The sequence below is a fragment of the Mastigoproctus giganteus genome, chromosome 14, assembly GCF_048544385.1.
Source record: "Mastigoproctus giganteus isolate SK-2022 chromosome 14, ASM4854438v1, whole genome shotgun sequence".
Taxonomy (NCBI): domain Eukaryota; kingdom Metazoa; phylum Arthropoda; class Arachnida; order Uropygi; family Thelyphonidae; genus Mastigoproctus; species Mastigoproctus giganteus.
In genome coordinates, this window is record NC_143588.1 from 87,984,224 (window position 1) to 88,007,076 (window position 22,853).

At 38.7% G+C, this 22,853-nt stretch overlaps 1 protein-coding gene across 1 annotated transcript in view; it reads left to right on the top strand.

Moving 5' to 3' along the window:
- Positions 1-808: 808 nt before the first annotated feature.
- The window catches only part of Sec6 (Exocyst complex component Sec6), a 347,920-nt gene continuing 325,875 nt past the window's right edge, over positions 809-22,853 (top strand). The window contains exons 1-2 of the mRNA XM_090388448.1: positions 809-835; positions 18,070-18,253. Of these exons, the coding sequence (XP_090244574.1) occupies positions 18,122-18,253 (132 nt within the window). The 5' untranslated portion in view covers positions 809-835; positions 18,070-18,121. The remainder of the gene's footprint in view (positions 836-18,069; positions 18,254-22,853) is intronic.

The window sequence follows — 22,853 nt, forward strand, 5'->3', positions numbered from 1 at the left end:
CCTAATCTAAGCTAGTAGACGATCGTAAGAAACCCGGACTCTCTGGACAATTATTTTAGTGATGGAGCATGCCCGAAAGTCGTATGGTTAGCAGTTAAAGTTTCCCAGCATGCACACACTATAACGGAGAGACCCGCGGAACAAGTGTCTGGAGACTAGGCCCCTGCGAGATGAACTGATTGAGGTGTATAAAGTCTTGAATCGTTTGAGCATGCTCAATGCGGGTGGGATTCTTCCTCTTGCTCAGAATAATCGCTTGAGAGGGCATAAATTCAAATTGAGGAAAGACGGTTGTAGGATAGATGTGCGGAAGTTTGCCTTTAGCCCGCGGGTGGTTGATTGCTGGAACAAACTTCCATCTGTCGTAGTAGTAGAAGTTAATAGCCTAAATAGATTCAAGGCAGAACTTGACACACATTTGGAGCGAGTGGATGGGTAAAATAAGGTTTTTTTTTTTTTTTTTTTTTGGCTGATATTATCTATCCCCCCCGTAACACTACTCTTAAATACCATTAGCTTGAAAACATAGGGTAAGCCTAAGGGGCTGCTCCATACAAATTGATTCTAAAAAGGGCTCCGCTGGTCAAAAAGGTTGGGAATCGCTGATTTAGAGGGAATGGTTGTGTGAATTTTTTTTTTTTTTTTTGGCTGATGCTACATAAGCTCATACTCTTGCTTTCTTGCATCACTTGCCACTATTACTCTTACGTTGGGTATGTTGTTTTGAATAGGTGGCGCTGAATGCGAAGTGACATGTGCAGGTGTTTTCAAGGTGATACGATTGGTGTCTTAACTTGTAATAGTTTTTAATTTTGGAAGGAAATGTTTATTTGTGGTGGGTATAATTTTCCTGGTAGTGCCGATTTTGTGGATATGGTTTAAATGTAAAGTCACTCTCTGTGAGATGTAAGGACCCTGGTCTTCTTAGCGATCTGTTGCACTTCCGAAGTCAGACTTTGCGCGCCCATCTCCGTAAGCCGGCCGTTAGAATTTATGTCCATAGTCGATCGAAAACTTTTTACCTTTGCTTGTATTTTTTTGTACATCTTCATACCGAACTTTTCCCTATCCCAACCGAAGATCCTGCATCCCGAGTGCTCCTTTTTATTATGATACTTGTTTGATTTAATTCTGAAAATTTGTTTTGGCAAGAATATTGGAGCACTTGAAATCAGCCGCTGCCATAGCGGCGGTTATGGCACCGACTGATTACCCACCCCTTGTTGGTGTCTGTACTGAAATGGCTTAGTGTGCAAATATTATTATTAATATTAATATCCATATGATGCAATGAAGCCTGAGGCTTATGCTGCACCAGGAAAAAAAAAAGTTCCCGAGTAACCCTGAGAGAGAGAGAGTCAAAAGTAGAAGGGAATCACCAAGAAAGAGAAGAATAATGATATCCAGCTCAGGACCCTGGGTGTGCCAAGCCCATACTCACCAGATGTGAGCCCTTGGGGTTCAATATTTTGTTACTGAAAAATACGGTGGTATCCCTCGTTCATTTTAGTGGGCTCTTCGTCACTTTATTCAGAGGTTTATCACATAAAATCCAAAGAGCATACCAACGTACATGTTCAGAAATGGAATTTGGAGTATTGTATATAACCTAGTAATTATATAAACAAACATTTTAAAACACGCATGTTCTCTAGTACATGCACCGGGGAGGGGGGAAATGTAATCTTCGGAGGGTTATATGTGTTATTTTTCGTTATTTCGTTTTTAGGAGCATTAGCAACTAAGGGCATATTGCTCCGGGATATGCGGTGGTCATTCTCTGACCTTTCCGCATCTGGTGGTGCCGGGTACGAACCCCACTCTAATCAAGAAGTGTGCGCTACGCACTGCTGCTGCCCCTTCCCACCTGGCTATGGAGGTGCTGGTTATGTGTGTATTTAATTATGTAGTCTGTGTATATATTTTATTATTATTTAATATTTACAACGTATATAAATATATATGTTATAAACAAAGCTGTATATTTATGAACCCTGGGGGATTTCAGGGACTAATGGCAGTCATCACGAAACAAATAAATACATGGGATGTGTAAGGGTAACTACGAATAAGAATAGGTGCATGTATACTTGCATGCACATCATTGCTAGAAGTATAGTAAATAAATTTGATGAATTTTAAATGTTGGTCAAGACATCAAAGGTGGATATTGTTGGAATATCAGAGACAGGAATACAGATTTGGAATTTGCTGAGTACACTGTGTACAAAAAGGATAGACAGGATAGGATAGGATGGGAGGAGGAGGAGGAGTTATGCTGTTAATTAAGAAAAACATAAAATCAAAGGAAGTGCATCCAATTGACATAGATGGACTGCAATGTTGAGTCATTTTGGTGTGATGTAATCACTGGGAAAGCAAAAATAAGAGTAGGAGTGTGTTATAGGCCTAATGACTCGAATGAGTACGACAAACAGTTGTACAGAGAAATAGAGTGGGCTAGTAAATCAGAATGTCTTATAATAGAGGATTTTAACTTCCCAGATATTGACTGGAACTTGTGGGTTGGTCACGTGACACTAGCAAGGCTTTTGTCGATTTATTTGATGACTGTTTTCCGAAGCAGCATGTTCGAGAGGCAACCAGAGAGGGTAATACTCTTGATTTGGTTATCAGCAATGATCATTTGTGTATTAAGAATTTGCTGATAAAGCAACCACTAGGTGGCACTGATCACAGTGTACTGATGTGGGATTTACTTAAAGATATAATTACCATCAGTGGTAAAGGAAAAAGTTTTTGCTTCTGTAAAGGGGACTACAGTGGTCTCAGGTTTTAAATTCTGTATAGTGGGACGAACTGATTATGTTACCAACAGCAAATTCTAAGTGGGAAGCATTCAGGGAATTAATCGTGAAAGCTACTAGACTTTTCATACGAATTAAGAAATATTGCTCAAATAATGGTTGTCAAATGAACTGTTGAGACTCGTGGCAGAGAAGAAATATGCATGGGATGCATATAAATTATTAGGTGACACAGAAGCCTACGGCAGATATAAGCTAGTCTGTAATCAAGTCACAATGGAGGTTAGGCAGGTGAAGGCAGATTATGAGAGGAATCTTTGGCAAAGGATGCAAAGAAAAACAGCAAAGTGTTCTTTACTTATGTAAACTCTAGAGGAAGGGGATGAATTTGTTAACAAGTCCCCTGTTAACAAGGGGACTTGTTAACAGGAGAGATTGCTTCTACAGGGATGGGATACACTTAAATAGAAAGGGTGCAAGAATATTTGCTGATGCTATCGAGGCAGTGTTAGGTGGGTCGGAAAACTGCTAGCTTGGGGGGAGACAAAGACTAATGGATTAATAGTAGAGATTCTTGCACTGCTTCTATTGGAATGAGCAGAAGCCTGAAAAACAAGATGCAGGATATTTCAGAGACTGCTGGAAGTCATTGCGGTACAAGTAAACACATGGGTTGTGTTAGGGTAGCTAAGAATAGAAACAGGTGCATGTATACTTGCGTGTACGCCAATGCTAGGAGTTTAGTAAATAAATTTGATGAATTTGAGGTATTGCTCAAAACATCAAAGGCAGATATTGTTGGGATATCAGAGACGTGGTGTCACACAGATATAAGGAATGCAGAACTGGAATTTGGGGAGTACAATGTGTATAGAAAGGATAGACAGGACAGGAGGGGAGGAGGGGTTATGCTATTAGTTAAAAAACACATAAAATCCAAGGAAGTGAAGCCAGTCGACATTGATGGACAGGGCAGTGTCGAGTCAGTTTGGTGTGACATAAGCATAGGTAAATCAAAATTGAGAGTAGGAGTGTGCTATAGGCCTAATGACTCTGATGAGTATAATAAGATACTGTACAGGGAAATAGAATGGGCCAGTAAATCAGAGAGTCTTATAATGGGGGATTTTAATTTCCCAAATATTGACTGGAATTTGTGGGTTGGTCACTCACACACTAGCAAGGCTTTTGTGGATTTATTGGATGATTGTTTTCTACACCAGCATGTTCGGGAGGCAACTAGAGGGAGTAATACTCTTGATCTGATTATCAGTAGTGATTCTTCATGCATTACTTACCACTGCAAAGGAACCACTGGGTGGCAGTGATCACAGTGTGCTGAAGTGGGATTTACTCAAGGAGGTAACTACCATCAGAGGTAAAGGGAAGGGTTTTTGCTTTTGTAAAGGCGACTATGATGGTCTGAGACAGTATTTAAATTTTATACAGTGGGACCAACTGATGATGTTACCAACAGCAAATTCAAAATGGAAGCATTCAAGGAACTAATCTTGGAAGCTACCAGGCTTTACATACCAACCAAGAAATATTGTTCAGGCCTAAATGGTTGTCAGATGAACTAATGAGACATATGGCAGAGAAGAAAAATGCATGGGATACATACAAATTAATGGGTGACATGGAAGCCTATGATAGATATAAGTTGGTCTGTAACCAAGTCACAAAGGAGATTAGGCAGGCAAAGGCAGATTATGAGAAATCCTTGGCAAAGGATGCAAAGAAAAACAGAAAAGAGTTCTTTACCTATTTAAACTCAAGAAGGAAAGGGATGAATCAGATTGGTCCATTGGATGTTGATGGTTCAACAGTTGAGGATCCAGCTCAGGTGGCTAACAATCTAAATGAGTATTTTGCATCTACATTCACACATGAGGAGTTATTCAGGAAGGGGAATGTCGTAGGTGAAGTAAACATTGGCAGTGAGCTAGATTATTTTCTAATAACTGAGAGGAAAGTGGAGGAGAAATTGTTGAGGATAAACATAAAAAAGGCACCCGGGGTGGATGGGATCTATCCAGTTATATTAAAGGAGGCAGCAAAGGAAGTAAGCAAACCTCTAGCCATAATTATGAGAGCTTCTTTGGACTCAGGGGAGGTACCCATGGACTGGAGATGTGCAAATGTAACCCCAATTCACAAAGGAGGATCAAAGACTGACACAAGTAGTTATAGACCTGTTAGTTTAACTTCGTTTCCAGGAAAATTAATGGAGGCACTGGTTAAAGAAGCACTGCAGGATCATCCGGACAAGAATTCAGTTATAGCTCAGACACAGCATGGTTTTGTTAAGGGCAGGTCTTGTCTGACCAATTTGATTGGATACTATGATGTAGTCACAAAAGAACTGGATGCAGGGAATAACTTTGATATTATATATTTGGATCTTAGAAAGGCTTTTGATACTGTTGTGCATGGAAGACTGCTGCACAAATTGGAGAAGTGTGGCATTGGAGGCAAATTGCTGCTATGGATAAAGGGATGGTTGAGTGGCAGAAGACAGAGAGTGGTAATCAATGGACACTGCTCAATGTGGACTAATGTTATTAGTGGAGTTCCTCAGGGTTCAGTGTTGGGTCCATTGTTGTTTTCTGTATTTATAAATGATATTGATGATGGTGTATCAGGCTTAATGTCCAAGTTTGTAGACGATACCAAGGTTGGCAGGGTTGTTAAGGACACTACTGATACTATGCTGCTGCAACAGGATCTGGAAAGGTTGAGCAGATGGGCTGAGAGGTGGCAAATGAAGTTTAACAAGTACTACATATGGGAAACAGTAACCCCAGATCAACGTATCAACTCTGTGGTACTACGCTGACAGTGGTAGAGAATGAAAAGGACCTGGGGGTAATTGTGCAGGCGGGTATGAAGTTCTCTGAGCAGTGCAGACGAGCTGCAAGAGTAGCTCATAGTGTCTTGTCAATGATATACAGAAATTTTTCTAGCAGGGACAGGGATGTGATTATTCCCTTGTATAAGGCATTGGTCAGGTCACAACGTGAGTACTGTATACAGGTCTGGAGGCCTCATTTCAAGAAGGATGTAGAGCTGCTGGAACGAGTACAGAGAAGGGCAACAAGATTAGTGAATGGAACAAAGGGTTGCTCTTACGAAGAAAGGCTTAAGTTTTGCAAATTACAGAGCCTGGAGACTAGCCATCCGCGAGGTGATCTGATAGAGGTGTATAAGGCTTTGAATGGCTTGCGCATGCTCAATGCCGATGGGATTCTTCCTCTTGCTCAGAATAATCACCTGAGAGGGCATAAATTCAAATTGAGGAAGGATGGATGTCGGATAGATGTGCGGAAATTTGCCTTTAGCCAGCGGGCAGTTGGTTTGTGGAATAGACTCCCATTGCTTGTTGTTGAAGTTGAGAGCCTAAGAACAAATTTAAGGCTCAGCTGGACAGGTATTTTGAACGAACGGGGGGGGTGAAATGGGAGTAGTGGTTTTTTTTTTTTTTTTTTTTTTTGGCTGATGCTGAATAAGCTTGCTTTCTTGCATCATATGCCTCTACTAATGCTAATTAGATTGGTCCACTTAATGTAGATGATTCGGCTATTGAGGATCCTGCTCAAGCAGCTGATAAACTGAATAAGTATTTTGCATCTACATTCACACATGAGGAGTTATTAAGGAAGGGGAATGCCAGATGTTTATCAAATTGTAACAGGGTGCTTAATGATTTTGTGATAACTGAGCAAAGTGGAGGAGAAATTGTTGAAGTTAAACATAAGAAAGCACCTGGGGTGAATCTGGAGGAAGTAAGCAAATTCTTAGCCATAATTATGAGAGCATTCTTGGACTTAGGGGAAGGCCCCACGGACTGGAGATGTGGAAATGTATCCCCAGTTCAAAAAGGGGGATCGAAGGGTGACACGAGCAATAACAGACCCAGTTAGTTTAACTTCTGTTCTGGGTAAAATAATGGAGTCACTGGTTAAAGATGCATTGCAGGATCATCATTTGGAAAGGCTGCAGCAATAATTCAGACACAGCATAGGTTTGTTAAGGGAAAGTCTTGTGTGACAAATTTGATTGTATACTATGATGTGGTTACAAAGGAACTGGATGCAAAAAATAATTTTGATATCATCTATTTGGATTTCAGGAAAGCTTTTGACACTGTTGTGCATGAAAGACTATTGTACAAATTGGAGCAGAATGGTGTTAAGGATAGGTTGCTACAATGGATAAAAGCATGGCTGAGTGGGAGAAGACAGAGGGTAGTAATCGATCAAACTGCTCTTTGTGGACTATGTTATTAGTGAAGTCCCACAGGGTTCTGTATTGGCCCACTGTTGTTTTGTATATTTATCAATGATATTGATGAAGGTATATCGGGCTTAGTGGCGAAGTTTGCAGATGCTACGAAAGTTGGCAGGGTTGTTAATGACAGTAATGGCAGTGTGCTACTGCAACAGGATCTATAAAATATGGCCAAATGGGCTGAGAAGTGGCAACTGGAGTTTTAACATTGACAAATGCAAAGTACTGCATATGGGTAGAAGTAACCCCAGAAGAATATACCAACTGTGTGGTACTACACTTAGGGTGGTAGAAAATGAAAAAGACCTGGGCGTAATTGTGCAGTCAGATATGAAGTTTTCTGAGCAATGCAGACATGCTGCAAGAGCAGGTCATGTGGTTTTATCAGTGATATACAGGAATTTTGCTAGCAGGGAAAAGGAAGTGATTATCCCTTTGAATAAGGCAATGGTCAGGCCATGCCTTGAGTACTGCATACAGGTCTGGAGGCCTCATTTTAGGAAGGATGTTATTTTCCTTGAGTGTGTACAGAGAAGTGCAACAAATTGATGAGGGGAATGAAGGGATCCTCTTACCAAGAGAGGCTTAAGTTCTGCAAATTGCAGCGCCTCCTTAGCCAGGTGTAAGGAGCAGTGGTGCGTAACACACGCTTCTTGATTAGGCCGGGGTTCGAGCCTGTCACCACCAAATACGGAGGATGTGGAAACATCAGGGAATAACCACTGCATATCCCCGGAGCAATATGGCCTTAGTTGCTAATGCTCCTAAAAAAAAAAAACCAAAATAGCATCTGCAAATTGCAGTGACTGGAGATGGCACCTGCAAGGTGATCTGATTGAGGTCAGATCACCTGATTGGGTTGAACAAGCTGAATTCTGATGGGATACTTCCACTTGCTCAGATTACGAACCTAAGGGGCATAAATTCAAATTGAGTAAAGACATTTGCTGAATAGATGTGCAGAAATTTGCCTTTAGCCAGTGGGTGGTTAATTGCTGGAACAAACTTCCATCTGTCGTTGTGGAAATTGATAGCTTAAATAAATTCAAGGAGGAACTGGGAAAACGTTTAGAGGGAATGGTTGTGTGAATTTTTTTTTTGGATGATTCTACATAAGCTCATACACTTGCTTTCTTGCATCACATCCACTATTACTATTATTACTGTATGAATGAATGTTATAATAAGGAAATATGAGAAAACAAAATAGTGAACATAAGAAAATATTTATTATTTAACATCTAAATAGTAATAGTCGGTTCACAAAAACCACATTGCTGACAATAATTAAAGTTTAATAATATGAAAATCACCAATTAAAATTTGCAAAAAAATTATTCAAATTAAAATCAAACATGCAAGTATTATAATAATCTTATTCCTCTTTGCTTTTTCTTTGCATATGTATCAAACACTTCATTTATTAATTTTTCCGATGTTATTTATTAATTTTTTCGATTTGGGCCTTCGAAGCTTATCTTCTTGCAACATTACAGTGTAGAAGCATAGTAATAAAAAGATTATAAAATGTATTGTTTTTAGGTCGTGACTAAACTATCCTGTTTTCAGTATATAAAGAAAGTAATAGCCACAAGTAATGGCTGCATTAGACACCTCTCTCTGCCTACACATTTAGCTCTTTTCCTGAACGCTGTGGGACATTCTTTAATTAAAATAACATCTGTCACTTAGGAACCAATTCAGGCAAACCTATTCATGGCCTGCGATCCAGTTCTTGTCGTGTTTGCGATATATAAATAAAGAATTAGTCGTAAGTAAACTGTTTGTGTGAAATTCTATCAAGAGATGACTTGTGTGAAAATAAAGGTAAACTGAAAACCATAAAACAGAAATGCCGACACTTGAAATAATGGCTTTTAGTTACAATTTGTGCAGCCAGAAATATTGCCCATTTAATCATTTTGAAATTTCTTGTCTTTTGAACTTAGTGATTTATTTTTGCTGTGTACGATGTAACAAGTATCACACTTAGTTGATGTGAATTTTTGTGTGTTGCGTTTATTTGACATAAATTTATCAGATTTGTGTTTTATAGTTACAACATTGTGTAAACTGATAATATGGCCCCTAAAGAGCATAGTAAGAAGAAATTTTCAATTAAAATTAAACAAATAATGTGGCAAAAATTTCAATGTCCAAGGTTTTTGAACAAATATTAAAATAAAAATTACTATTTTTTTTCTGGGGAAGATTTATTCCACCGGAGGTGAAACTCACCCCCTTCATCCCCCTGGATTCAACACGATCTATATCCTTCATAAAATTACGCTTTCAGCCTGTATGCAGCCTGTATCAGAGTTTGGCCTGACCATCGCCTTATACAAAGGAATAATAACTTTATCCCTGCTATAAAAATTTCTGTATATCATTGACAAAACCTCACGACCTGTCCTGGCAGCACTGCTCAGAGAACTTCATTTCTGACTTCCACAATTACTCCCAGGTCTCTTCTATTCTCCACTACCCTGAGTGTAATGCCACACAGTTAGTACATTATTCTGGGGTTACTGCTACCCATATACAGTACTTTGTATTTGTCAGTGTTAAAATTCAGTTGCCACTTCTCAGTCCATCTGTCCAACTTTTTTAGATGCTGTTGCAGTAGTATAACTGTCATTAATTAACAACTCTGTCAACTTTTTATCAACACAAAGGAACCTTGGAGGAATTCACTAATAACATTAGTCCATGAAGAGGATTAATAACATTAATCCAACCCTTTATGCATAGCAGCAACTTGCCCTTAATCCCACACTGCCCCAATTTGTACAGCAGTTTTTTATGTGCAACACTGTGAAAAGCTTTCCTGAAATCTAAATCTTATAACTAAGTATATGATATGAAAATTATATGATATGAAAATTTCCTGAAATCTTATAACTAAGTATATGATATGAAAATTATTTTTTGCATCATCCAGTTCCTTTGTGACCACATTGTAGTATTCAATCAAATTGGTCAGACAAGATTTCCCCTTAACAAACCCATGCTGTGTCTTAAATATAACTGCAGTCTTGTTTAGATGATCCTGCATTATTTCTTTAACCAGTGAATCCAGTATTTTCTCTGGAACAGAAGTTAAACTAACAGTTCTGTAATTACTCGTGTCACCTTTTTGTCCATCTTTGTGAATTGGGGATGCATATCCCACTCCTTCAGTCCAAGGGGACCTCCCCTGAATCCAAGGATGCTTTCATAATTTTGGATAATGTTTTGCTTACTTCTTTTGCTGCCTCCTTTAATACATTTGGATAGATCCCATCCATCCCAGTGCCTTTCTTATGTTTAACTTTGACAAGTTCTCTTCCACTTTTGTCTCACTTATTACAAAATCATTTAGCTCCCTGTTAGAGATTTATAAAGTTCTGGCTGCCACTTCCCTTGAGAATTCCTCATAATCAAATGTAGATGCAAAATACTCATTCAGTTTTTCAGCTATCTGAGTAGGATCATCAACAGTCAAACCAATTTGTCAAGTGGACAAATCTGATTCATCTCCTTCCTTCTAGATTAAGTAAAGAAGTCTGCTGTTTTTCTTTGCATCCTTTGCCAATGATTTCTTGTAATCTGCTTTTGCTTGCCTGACCTCCTTTGTGACTTGGTTACAGACTAGCTTTTATCTACCATAGGCTTCTGTGTTACCTGTTAAGTGCATCCAATTCATTTTTATTCTCTAGTAATTAAAAGAATCTCTCTCTAGTAATTAAAAGAAAGCCATAACCATTCCTGAAGTTATGTAAGTTCTTAGTTACTTAATCTTAGTTACCTTATAACTTAATCTTAGTTACCTTATAACCATTTAAATGGTTATGAGGTAACTAAGATTAATAACAATATAACCATCACAATCCTGGAACTTACAACCAGGCACCATTTCAAAACTCATTTGAAAAACATTATCAGGCATAAATGATGTGGGGAACAGTACAGTTAGAAAGAAAATTCTAATTTACAAAGATAAGTAACATCATAAATTACAAATGAAAACTTTTTAAATTAAAAGAAAAATTGAATTAAAAATATTAAAAAATAAAAATTAGATATTTAAATTTTAAAACAAAACTACAAACACCATTACATAAAAAAAACTGAAGACTAAGGAGTGTAGGGAGCATAGAGTAATGTAGTGAGGGTATATTGATGGAATACTTGACAGAAATGGGCAGAAGGCAAGAACCATAGCCACTGAGTGTCCAATTAAGAACCATAACCCCAAAATTATGAGATTTGTAAAAACTAAGCAACCAGAAAGGATGACACCAGCAAAAAGATAAGAGTAAAAAGAAAAATAAATTATACAAAAATAAATAAAAAAAAGGAAAGGAATGCACTCTGAAGAAAGTAGGTAATGGATAAGTGTAAGAGAGGACATGGGAGTTATTTCACAAACACTACTTCGGTATAATAAATTAGATTAGCAAAAATTAAACTAATCAAAGAGCAAAGATCTTTTAGCAGAAAACCTTACATTGAGACTATGACCAGTACAGAAGCTTCTGGTATAGTGATTGTTGAACTCCTCGGAAAATAGAGTTGAGACCCAGAGATTACAAGGGTACCAGAAACCCAGAGGATGATATGAGATGAGATGAAATATAGTAACATGGTGTAAAAGTTGTGAAGATCTGAGAAAACTAAAATGCACAAAGTTGGCGATTCCTGACAATAAAGAACTCCAAGGAACTAGGGATAAGGGTGGGGTGTTAATAGTGGAAGAGAAAGAAATGTGTTCAGTCATTTCTTTGTTTCTGTGTTTGCTCAAGATTTAAATAACAGAAAACATTAACTTATGGACAAATGGGAGAGCTAAAAAAGTACATGTACAAGAGTATGTGTAATAATGATATAAAAAAAAGCTTAACAATAATGAGAGAGGAAAATAGAAAAAATAATAAAGGTTGTGGTGATTGAGAAAGAAAACAGAGATGTGGAAATTGAGACTGTGGCCACTTAAGCTTGAAATTTCCTACAACAAAACAGAGAAACGGATGAAGAAAGAACTGCAAGGCAAGAACCAAAAGCAAAGGAAAAAAAGATGGGGGGATACTGTGTGTTTAAGACAAATAAGTATCTTAAAAGATATTTTTTTTTTTTTTTTTTATGAAAACCACAAGCACGAGAGGTTTTAGAACCTATAGTACTTAATACCGCGCTTGGGTTGGAGGTTGAGAAGACAAAAGAAGATATTTGTTGACATTAGACTTGAACTTCTGTAGACTAATTTTCAGGAAATATGTATGAAGGAAGGTTGTTCCAGAAAATTGTAGTTGAATGAATAAACGAGGAAGATGAAAAGTTGGTTCTGTGAGTTTGAAGTTGGACAGTAAATGGATGTGGCTGGTGGTGGCATGTGTTCAGACTGTTTTGAAAGAGAGAGTGGGAATTATAGAAGCCGATTCAGAAGTACAGTGCCCATGGAAGTATCTGTAGAAAAGGCATGCAGCAGAAACAATACATCTATGAGACAGTGGAGAGACTGTTAGAGATGAGTCATTAATTTACCTAACTGCCCTCTTCTGAATGGAATCTAGAATCCTGAGAGAGGTTTTGGGGGCACTGCCCCAGATGTGAGAACAATGTTCCATGGTAGGGTGGATTTGCAATTTGTGCAGTGTGAACAGCTGTTTGGAAGAAAAGTAACACTGAGAGCGAAAGAGAAAACCAAATTTTTTCGATGCAGAGGAAGCAATATTTGTAATGTCCTTGTGCCAAGAGAGATTAGAAGTCAGGGTAATCCCCAAAAGAGATATATCATCTTGCCTAGAAATCAGAGTGTCACCAAAGATAAGCATAGGAGCAGAAGAATCCTTTTTGTGAGATATAAGATAGGACTGAATTTTAGAAGGATTGAAGTCAACTTTGTCTTTTCCCCACCTGGATATCGGCACATTCAAGGAATTGGTAGCGGATATTCGAAAAGTTGAAGCTGATTGAGCAGGGCATGGTTTCTCAAACTGGAAAGTGGAATGCAATGCAAGTGGAATGCATCAGCAAAACTATGGATAGGATTTCTGGTCAATAGAAGAAGGTCATTAATGTACAAGAGGAAAAGAGTGGGGGACTCCAGCATTAGTGGAGAAGTTAGAAGACAGAGAGCCATCACCCTCAGTGAGTGGTCAGAGAGAAAGCTGGATAACCAATCACAAATGACAGTTGGCAAACCATAAGTTGGAAGCATGTTTAGACCTTTGTGCCAAACACGATTGAAAGCCTTTGATATGTCAAGAGCAACTGCTTGTGTTTCACCGAATTTGTCTATAAATGGGTAACATAAGCGAGAATATCACTTGTGGATTGACACTGAAGGAATCCATGCTGGCGATCGTTGATCAGATGGAAGGTTTCTAGGTAGTTTAAGAGTTGCCGGTTAATTGATTTCTCCATTACTGTAGAAAGTGTAGAAGTAATTGCAATGGGACGATAATTGGATTGGAATTTTTGTGGAAAATATGGTGGATTTTTACAATAAAGAATAAAGAGAATGTTCTGAGACTACAGGGCATACAAAAGTGTTGTCACAAAATGGGAAAGAGGTAGAAAGATGAAAAAGGTTTATTATTTGTACAAATGTATGTACTATGCAGACAGGATGAAGATTTTCACAGAAAGGCTGGGGCATAAGAAGAGATGTATTGAATCTAACAAATCAGAGGAAAAGTAAATAGGAATTCCTGATGAAGATAAAAAAAACAATCACAAAAAAAAAAAAAAAAAATACAGATTAAGAGGGTTGCAGAGGTGGGCAGTTGAGATCATCCAAGAAGGGGAAATCAGGACTAGGGCCCTAAGCATAAAATTTTTTTATGTGCCTCACACAAATAGAGGAATAGGGATGAAGACAAGTCAAGCAAAAAATTCTAGGTAGGAATTTATTATGTCTGGGAATTGTAGAAAATCTGGATGTGAGCTGCCTTAAAAGATGGTGAATTAGAACACAAAGAATGAAGTGAATGTTCATCAACTAGAGGATCTACCAAAATGAAATGAAGGAAAAGAAGAAAAGGATTGTTAACTTATTTAAATGCATACACTATGGAGGCTTATTGAAGGTGGAGGCATGGAGGCCAAGGATAGTTGTGGCACTAAAACCTTTTGCTGTTTTTTTTTTTCAGTTTACTTTTAGTGGCTTTTACATATATGCAGATAACTCTTGTGTAATGCGGTAGTTAGGTTCCTATAAAATGTTGTGTTGTGCGAAACGGTGTTATACGGGACTAAGAAAAAGTACAAAAAGGAGGTGGGTTATGTTTCAAAAGCTAACAAAAATACACCATTCTAGATTTCGTGTATCTTCTACTCTCTTTAAAAAATCGGTAATCTAGGTTTGTTTGCTTTTGCTTGATAAATCTTTGTGAATTTCATCATATGGAACCAAGCATTTTTGAAGCTCCCTTTTGAACTTTGGGCTCCTTTCATTCAATAATCTGCATTCAAAAAATAAGATTCTAATTTCTCGACTAACTTTATGCCTTCCCGTATGGTTTTTAGTGTAAAATTTGGAAGTTTAGAATTTTGATATGCGCTATCATACTCTGAATTGATTTGGTTTTATCTCCGATGCCATTTTCACCAAATCTGCTTCACCAGTCTCTTTTTCTGCAGTAATTCTTGAAAATCTTCAGTAATCATATTTTTAAAATTTTTTTTGGAGGATAGGCGACTAAGGCCATGTTAATCTGTGAATGTTGCCTATATATATGCGTGTGTCCTGTGATCAATTTTCTGTTTTGCTGGACGAAAAACCAGAGATTCCGGGAGAAAAAACCATGCTACCCTTGCCTTAGCCCGACTGACTCAGCCACTTTGTGAAAAAGACCTATAAAAATTCCTGCCGACATTGATGGGATTTGAACTTGTCTTTTCCCCCCAGTGTGGGGAGGATGGTGATTCTATGAACTGTGCTACCCATGAGGGCTTCAGTAGTCATATCATCAAAACCTTTCCCTCCTACCAATGTAGCAAGTTCTACTATTGCACCGATTCTGTTTTCTGCCGATTCGACTATATTCCTGAATGAACTGACTCTGGCCATACATTTTTCACACGCATTTAACGTTGACGGTTTTACTTCTTTCAGCAATAAAGCTATGGTTCTGATACTGTCTACAATTGAGAAATGTCTCCATGCCTCCATTACTTCAATAGATTTGGAATCAATTTTTTCTAAAATCCATTGTGATGATTTTCTGATGTAATGAGTTTTAAAGGTGGATATAATGCCTTGATCTAATGGCTGAATGAAAGAAGTTGTATTAACCTAGTACAACTATGGTGGTAGGAACAAAACTTCAAGGTTTGAATGACTTAAATCTTTTGGATGACCTGGTGTGCTATCCAATAGTAATAAAACTTTGAAATCTAGATTTTTCTACAAGTTCAATAGCACAGAACGTAACATGGGGATTTCCCAACAAAATAAAATACGATTCCTGAATATTTTTTTTTTTGACTAGTGAGTCAACAGTTTCCACAACGTTAAAGTATGTGGTGAAGTTGCCAGTGCCGATTCTGCAGCTGCAGAGAAATTTTGTGATGTGTAGGAAAAAATTATTGATGAAGGCGGCTATTCAATGAAGTAAATTTTTAATGTTGACGAGACTGCTCTGTATTGGAAAAAAATGCTGGATCGAACATATATTTGCCAAATAGGAAAATACAATGCCAGGTTTCAAAGCATCAAAAGATAGGGCCACCCTCTTTCTTGGGGCTAATGCAGTGGGAGATTACAGATTAAAACCAGTGCTTGTGTACCATTTTGGAAATCCTTGTGCATTTAAGGGCATCAATAAGGCCACCCTACCCATGCATTTCTGATCGAACCAGAGAGCATGGATAACAATATCTCTCTTTGAGGATTGGTTTAAATGTTGCTTCATTCCCAAGGTTGAAAAATATTGTAAAGACGACGACGTTCCTTTCACAATTTTGCTTCTATTAGATAATGTTCCTGGACATCATATGCATCTAGGTGATTTCAATTCGAATGTGAGAGTCATATTTCTACCACCGAACATGACTTCACTCATCCTACCTATGGATCAGGATGTTATTTTGAATTTAAAAGCATACTATTTACGCACAACATTTGTTCAGGCATTGTCTGCAGTAGACAATGAGAAAAATTTTACGTTGAGAGACTTGTAAATCTTAGAAATTTACCCCGCCACCTTAAACATTAATAAGGCCTGGGTGGAAATTACTAAAAGTTGTTTAAATGGCACATGGAAGAAAATATGCCCACAGCATGTAAAAGGCTATAAGGATTTGAAAAAGACGAATCATGTGAAGAGGTTACAGATAACATTGTAAAGGTTGCAGACCTACTTCAGTTGGAGGTTGGTGCCAAAGACGTGGAGGAGTTAATAGAGGAAGAAGAGAAGGAATTATCTGATGAATAACATAGACTTGCAGGTAGTAATAGTGAAAGAAGAAAATGCTGACGAAGCTCAAGATGAGCCAAATGAGCAGCTGAGATGGCAATGGCATCTCGTGAAATTGCATCGGTAATGGTGAGGTTTGGGAAGATGGATCCTGACAGCGAATGATTCTTAAAAGTTAATGGAGGGATGAATGATGTGCTTGCTTGCTACAGAGAAATTTACGATGAAAAGAAAAAAGCCACCGTCCAGTCATCCATTAATATGTTCTTTCGTAAGGTTCAGCAGCCGACCCATTCCAAATCTCCACAACTCTCAACCTCCCCAGCGGCGTACTTATCAGCTGAAGACGTCGATTCTGGCAATGATGCTTGAGAGGTAAAACTTACGGATGTTATGCTTGTCTCGTCTCTCTCTTTTTTTTGTAATTTTATAATTTGAAATTGCATCCTTTTGTAATTTTTCCTGCGCATGAGATAAAAAATTTGAATAAATACAATAAATAATTCTATTTACATGTTCTTTGAACATTTCTTTTTTGATTCAATCAATTCAGAGAGCAAGTTGCGAGTGCTGCACAAGCATGGGGGGAAATTCCCTGACTTACGTACCGTTCTGCGGAATGCAATGCTTACATAAGTCGGAGAGTTCCTGTATATATATATATATTTTTTTTCTTTTGGCTGATGCTATATAAGCTTGCTTTCTTGCATCATATGTGTCTACTAATGCTAACCCTTTTTCTTCTTTTTTTTTTTTCTTTTTCCCTACTCTTTCCTTTTAGGTATGAGTGGTATTCTTCCTAGGGCTTAACCTCCCCCCCCCCCCCCCAAGGCCTTCCTTTCAAGCCTTGACTGGAAGGAACGCATGTCATCTACCAATGAGATGCCTTCCTTGCTTTTCAGATTTTTCACTGCATCGGGCAACAGCTTCCTCCAGCATGCATTTTTATCTTGAGAAATGTACAGTCAGTAGTATTGCACATTTTTTAGCAATTGCTGATTGACAGAGGAATTGCTTTCCATTTTGTGATGTGGCACATTATAACCATAGTTGTTTTTGTGCCATATAAAACAAAAACAAAGAAACTAAAGCTTTCCATTCCATTTAGTCAAGAATTCTTGCAAATGTCCGATGGGTGTATTATGACTTAAATGTTGTTTTGAGATTATTATGTATATATGCTGGAAATATAATGTAGGCTTGTAAATAATTGAAACTGGAAATATTAAATAGGTATACTATACAAGGACATGATCTACTAATAATTACAATCACAAATATCGAGGGTTTATTATTGTTTGATTTGCATTTTTCAGAGGTTATCTTGATCAAAATATTTCAAATAAAAGCACTTCACTTGTGTAAAGTTTAGTCTATTTCTAATAGAGTCTAACAACCATGTTTTCTTCGTTGCTTCTTCTGTGATTGTGATCTTGCTATTACGCTGTAACAAAAACACCCCAGCACCAATCTAAGTTAGTTTGGTCTCTTGTGTTTTTGTAACAGTGTAGAGTACAGAATATCTTTAATATTCAGTAAAAATTAGCTTTAATATTCAGTAAATATAAAGGTTGAATAAAAAAAGGCTAAAACTTTTAATCTTTCCTTAGGCTTTACTATTTTTCATTTGGTTTTGAAGGAAATATATCACATTTTTTCGTTATGCCAATGGATGTAGTGGCATTAGAGGCTGAGGCAAAGGCCACGGCAGCCAAGCATGTAGCAAATATGCTTCAAAGTCCAGATCAGTTGGAAAAGGTTGATCAGTATATGCGTCGAGCAAGCAGGAAAAAGGTAGGAGATTTGAGTAGTTTTTAAGAATTTTTTCCTTGAAAAAATGGATTATTATGAAGTAGCTTGTTTTAGCATAAACCATATTAAAATGTGGTTTATGCTAAAATAATTTGATGGGTTTGCATTTGTTTGTTAAATCTGTGTATAAAGTATCCTTTATAATATTATGTAAATACATCATAGTTTACCCATTAAGTTGGCACCTCCGTAGCCAGGTGGGAAGGAGCAGCAGTGCGTAGCACACTTCTTGATTAGACCAGGGTTCGAACCCGTCACCACCAAACACGGAGGATGCGGAAAGGTCAGGGAATGACCACCGCATATTCCCAGAGCAATATGGCCTTAGTTGCTAATGCTCCTAAAAACCAAATAACAACAACCTATTAAGTTTAATTACATAAGTAGTGTGTTAATGACTTTCATCAACCGGTGAAATACCACCACTTTGCTTATTGGAGGCTTGAAGTGGTGAAATCCATGTTTAGTCTCTAGAGCAAAGTTTCCGGTATTTCCCCCCCCCCCCCCCCAATACTTCTCCTTCAACCCATGCACGGTACTAAGTACTATAGGTTTTGATACCTTTCGTGTTTGGGAGTTTCATAAAAAAAAAAAAAAAAAACCACCCAGACAGCACCGTTTTGGAGCTTGTTGGCTCACTCATCGTTGTGCAAGCAGGTACCCTGGTAATGCAAACATGCTATCACGGTTGTGAAGTTAATTCCACGATATGAGAGATGCCAGATGGTATCAACTTGATGCACTTACTTAGATTTTGTGTTTCTTAACTAACAGCATAACCCCTCCTCCCTTCCCACTCTGTCTATCCTTTCTGTACACATTGTACTCCCCAAATTCCAATTCTGCACTGCTTATATCTGTGTGACACCATGTATCTGATTTTCCAACAATATCTGCTTTTGATGTCTTGATCAGCACTTCAAATTCATCAAATTTATTTACTGTACTTCTAGTGTACATGCAAGTATACATGCACTTGTTCTTACTCTTAGTTACCCTAACACAGCCCATGTATTTACTTGTTCCATGATGACTCCCAGCAGCTCTTGAAATCCCCAGCAAATTGTTCTCTAGGCTGCTGCTCATTACAATAGAAGCAGTGCAAGAATCACTTTTGGCTCTGCCTGCAGCTACTGTTAATCTTTTAGTCTGTGAATTCCTCCGAGGTGATCTTATTGAGGTGTATAAGGTTTGAGCAAGCTCAGTGCTAAAGGGATTCTATCTATTGCTCAGATTGCCCACCTGAGGGAACATAAATTCAAATTGAGAAAAGACAATTGTAGAATAGAAGTCAAAAATTCGCCTTTAGCCAGCGGGTGGTTGATAGTTGGAACAAACTTCCATCTGTTTTAATGGAGGTCAACAACTTAACTAAGTTCAAGGCAGAACTAGACAAACAATTGGAGTTAATCAATGGGGGGTTTTTTTTTTTTTTTTTTTTTTGGCTAATGCTATATAAGCTTGCTTTCTTGCATCATATGCCTCTGCTATTGCTCGATAAATTCATTGTGACATTATTTCTAACACTCAAGCCATCCTGTTTGTTGTAAAACTGCTGACTGGAGTTCTATGATATCTTTTTTTGAAAAATCACAGCTATCATGCATTATCTACTGTTTGTAATTTTGGTTTTTTAATGTGGAGTGAAAACTTAGTCTCTTGTGAACAAACTGGGGGTGCAAAATTCTGTTAGATCTTTTTTTTTTTTTTTTTTTTTTTTAGAGAATCAGCTTTTTAGTCATTGTAGAGCACCCAATTTAGAAACAGTAACTTTTTCTTTGCTTGCCCATATTTCATTAATTTGCATAATATTTAATTAAATTATATACTGTAATTACAGTACAAATTAATTACAAATTAAAATGTAATTACTTGTGCAAATGTGATTTGGAGCAAACGCACAACTGACCTTCTAGTATTCGTATACCTCAACAAGTGGGCATAGTGTATGTGGTCGTACACTATGCAAGTATACATGGGCCATTGCCCATGCCACACTGCAGTTTTCTGTGGGCATTAGATATATGGTTAAGGAGGAAAGAGGGAAGTATCGATTAAGGAGAGATTGATTGAGAGAACTTCTACTGTATATGTGTTGATCCCCTTTCCTCCAAATAGTAGTTTTCCCAAACACTTACAGCCTCAAATTTATATTTGCAAAGATCCTTACATTGTCTTTGTCTTCTGTACAAAATAGATTATTTCTACCTACAAGTGCAAGCCTCACTGATAAAAATCCCCTCCCCAAGCCAAAAGTCTTGCAAAGAAAATTTGCACAGCCTTGCAGAGTCTCATAAGGCCATTCCTATCATGCCTGGGCAGAATTGCAGACACAAATGCATCTTGAATTAACCCACAGGATTTTTCAGTATGGTTATTTTCTTGTAATAATAATGATAGGTGACAATAAATGAACTATGACCTTTTCAGCTAGAGTCTGTACTTGATCATTCTTCCCTGAGGCCCAAATTTCTGCCTTTTGGCAGAAATTTAGGCCTCAGGGAAGGATGTTTGGAAATTTGGGCCTCAGGGGAGAACCATTCTTCCTGAGGAAAGAATGGTTCTCCCGAGTGCTGGCTGTGACTCGAGGGAGAACCGAGTGGGGTGATTCTCCAACGCATCACAGCCTAAAAAAATGTGCAACTTGCGAAATGCTTGCCAAACTCTCTGGAACAGAACACGATCTAGCCAAGGAGGATCTCTTTGTGTGTGCCAGGTGCAGAGAGTGTCTAGAAATTAGGCATCAACTCAGCGTTCTACTGGGCGTCTATGAGAGCTTGAGGTGTAGGGTAGATGCCCTCGAAGAAATTAATATGAGGGGGCCTGTCAAGCTCTCAGCTGCCCAACTCAACACCAGAGTTCACTCCTGGGCATCAGGCAACACAGCGGCAATCTTCAAGGCAGAATGCGCTGGTCCCAAATGAACTAGTTATTGTTGGTGACTCTATTGTCAGGGAGATGGGGAATATATTGTGTAAAAAGGATAGATGGAACAGGACCAGGGTATGTCTGCCAGGGGCAAAAGGTTGATGACATTGTAAAGTATATATCATCTTTTAAGGGCACAAAAGGTGATATTGTTGTACCAATTTATTGTTATTGGCACCAATGACATTAAGAGTAGGAGATCTGCAGATTTACTTAACAAGTACAGGTCAATGTTGCAAAAAAGTCGTGAGTTAGGGTTAAATATGAAAGTGTTTGCAATTCTGCCCAGACATGATAGGAGGGAGTACACGATGAGAGCCTTGTCAATCAGTTCGGCCCTGGAGGGCCCTCGACGTGGGCACCTGTACATGGTGAGGGGACCTCCCAGTGACGCTGCTGGACTTCCAGACTAGCATCACTGGGATCTAACACTCATACCTTGGTTCCAGGGTTACATCTTTGGAATCCGGCGTGTGCAGCCATGTGCCACGACCTGTGGATTTTGGAAAGGGGGATCCTGGTGGTTGAGGGGCCCAGCCTTAATTCACAGCTTTGGCCCCTGCTTCGACAAGACAGGTGGTCCTGGACCGGCCCGACTGGGATCAATCGGCGGGTGGTTCTTACTGCTAGGGTCAACTGCGTTCCAATAAGTCTCCCTCCTTCTGGTCCTGGGACGGGATCAAGGCTTATTGGAAACGTGGGTATGGTGCCTCTAAGCTAACTTGGCGTCCCATTCGTGTACGCAGTACCTGCTAGTTCACGAGTGGGCGTCCCCTCGTAGGGCTCCGTGGTGGGTGAGGTACTTAGGGCATCCGAAATTTTTATCTTACTCATATGAGTAATTTAAATTCTATTTCTTCTGGGGCCCCCAACAAGGCCCCTACCTAACCGATCAGATGAGAATGACACCAATTCTGCCAAAAGAGCCAGAACTGAGGATAAACCACCATCTTAACACCGCTTTTCCTCATTCTCCATTCCACCGGAGAGCAGTCATTTGGGAAGATGTCACCCTTCTTCATCCAGAAAGGATTAGAAGCGTTGGCAGGATCACCAAAATCCATAAAACGGCTGCGTTCTGGCGATCTTTTACTCGAAGCTTCAAACACAAAGCAAGCAGAAAGAATGTTAAACACAACATTCATAGGGGGAATACCGATCAATGTAACGCCCCACAAAACTTTGAACTCTTCATGCGGTGTCATTTCAGAGTGGGATCTTCTTTATGTCTCTGAAGAGGAGATCTGCTCTGAACTAAAAGACCAAGGAGTGACAGCTGTTAAGAGAAATCAATGCGGAAGGAAGGGAATCTTGTCCCTACCCGAGTTCTCATCCTAACATTTAACACCCCACAGCCTCCTAGTTCCATCAAGGCAGGGTATTTAAACTGCCCAGTGAGGATCTATATTCCAAACCCACTGAGGTGTTTTAAATGCCAAAAATACGGCCACTCACAAACGGCTTGTCGTGGTAACCCTGCCTGTGCTCGATGTGGTGCGAAAGACCACGAGAGCAAGGAATGTTCAGCTTCTAAACCGATCTGTGTAAATTGCCATCAAGATCATCCTGCCTACTCCAGAGCATGCCAGCGGTGGAAGGATGAAAAAGAGATCCAAAAATTGAAAACGGAGCTGAATATCTCCTATCCAGAGGC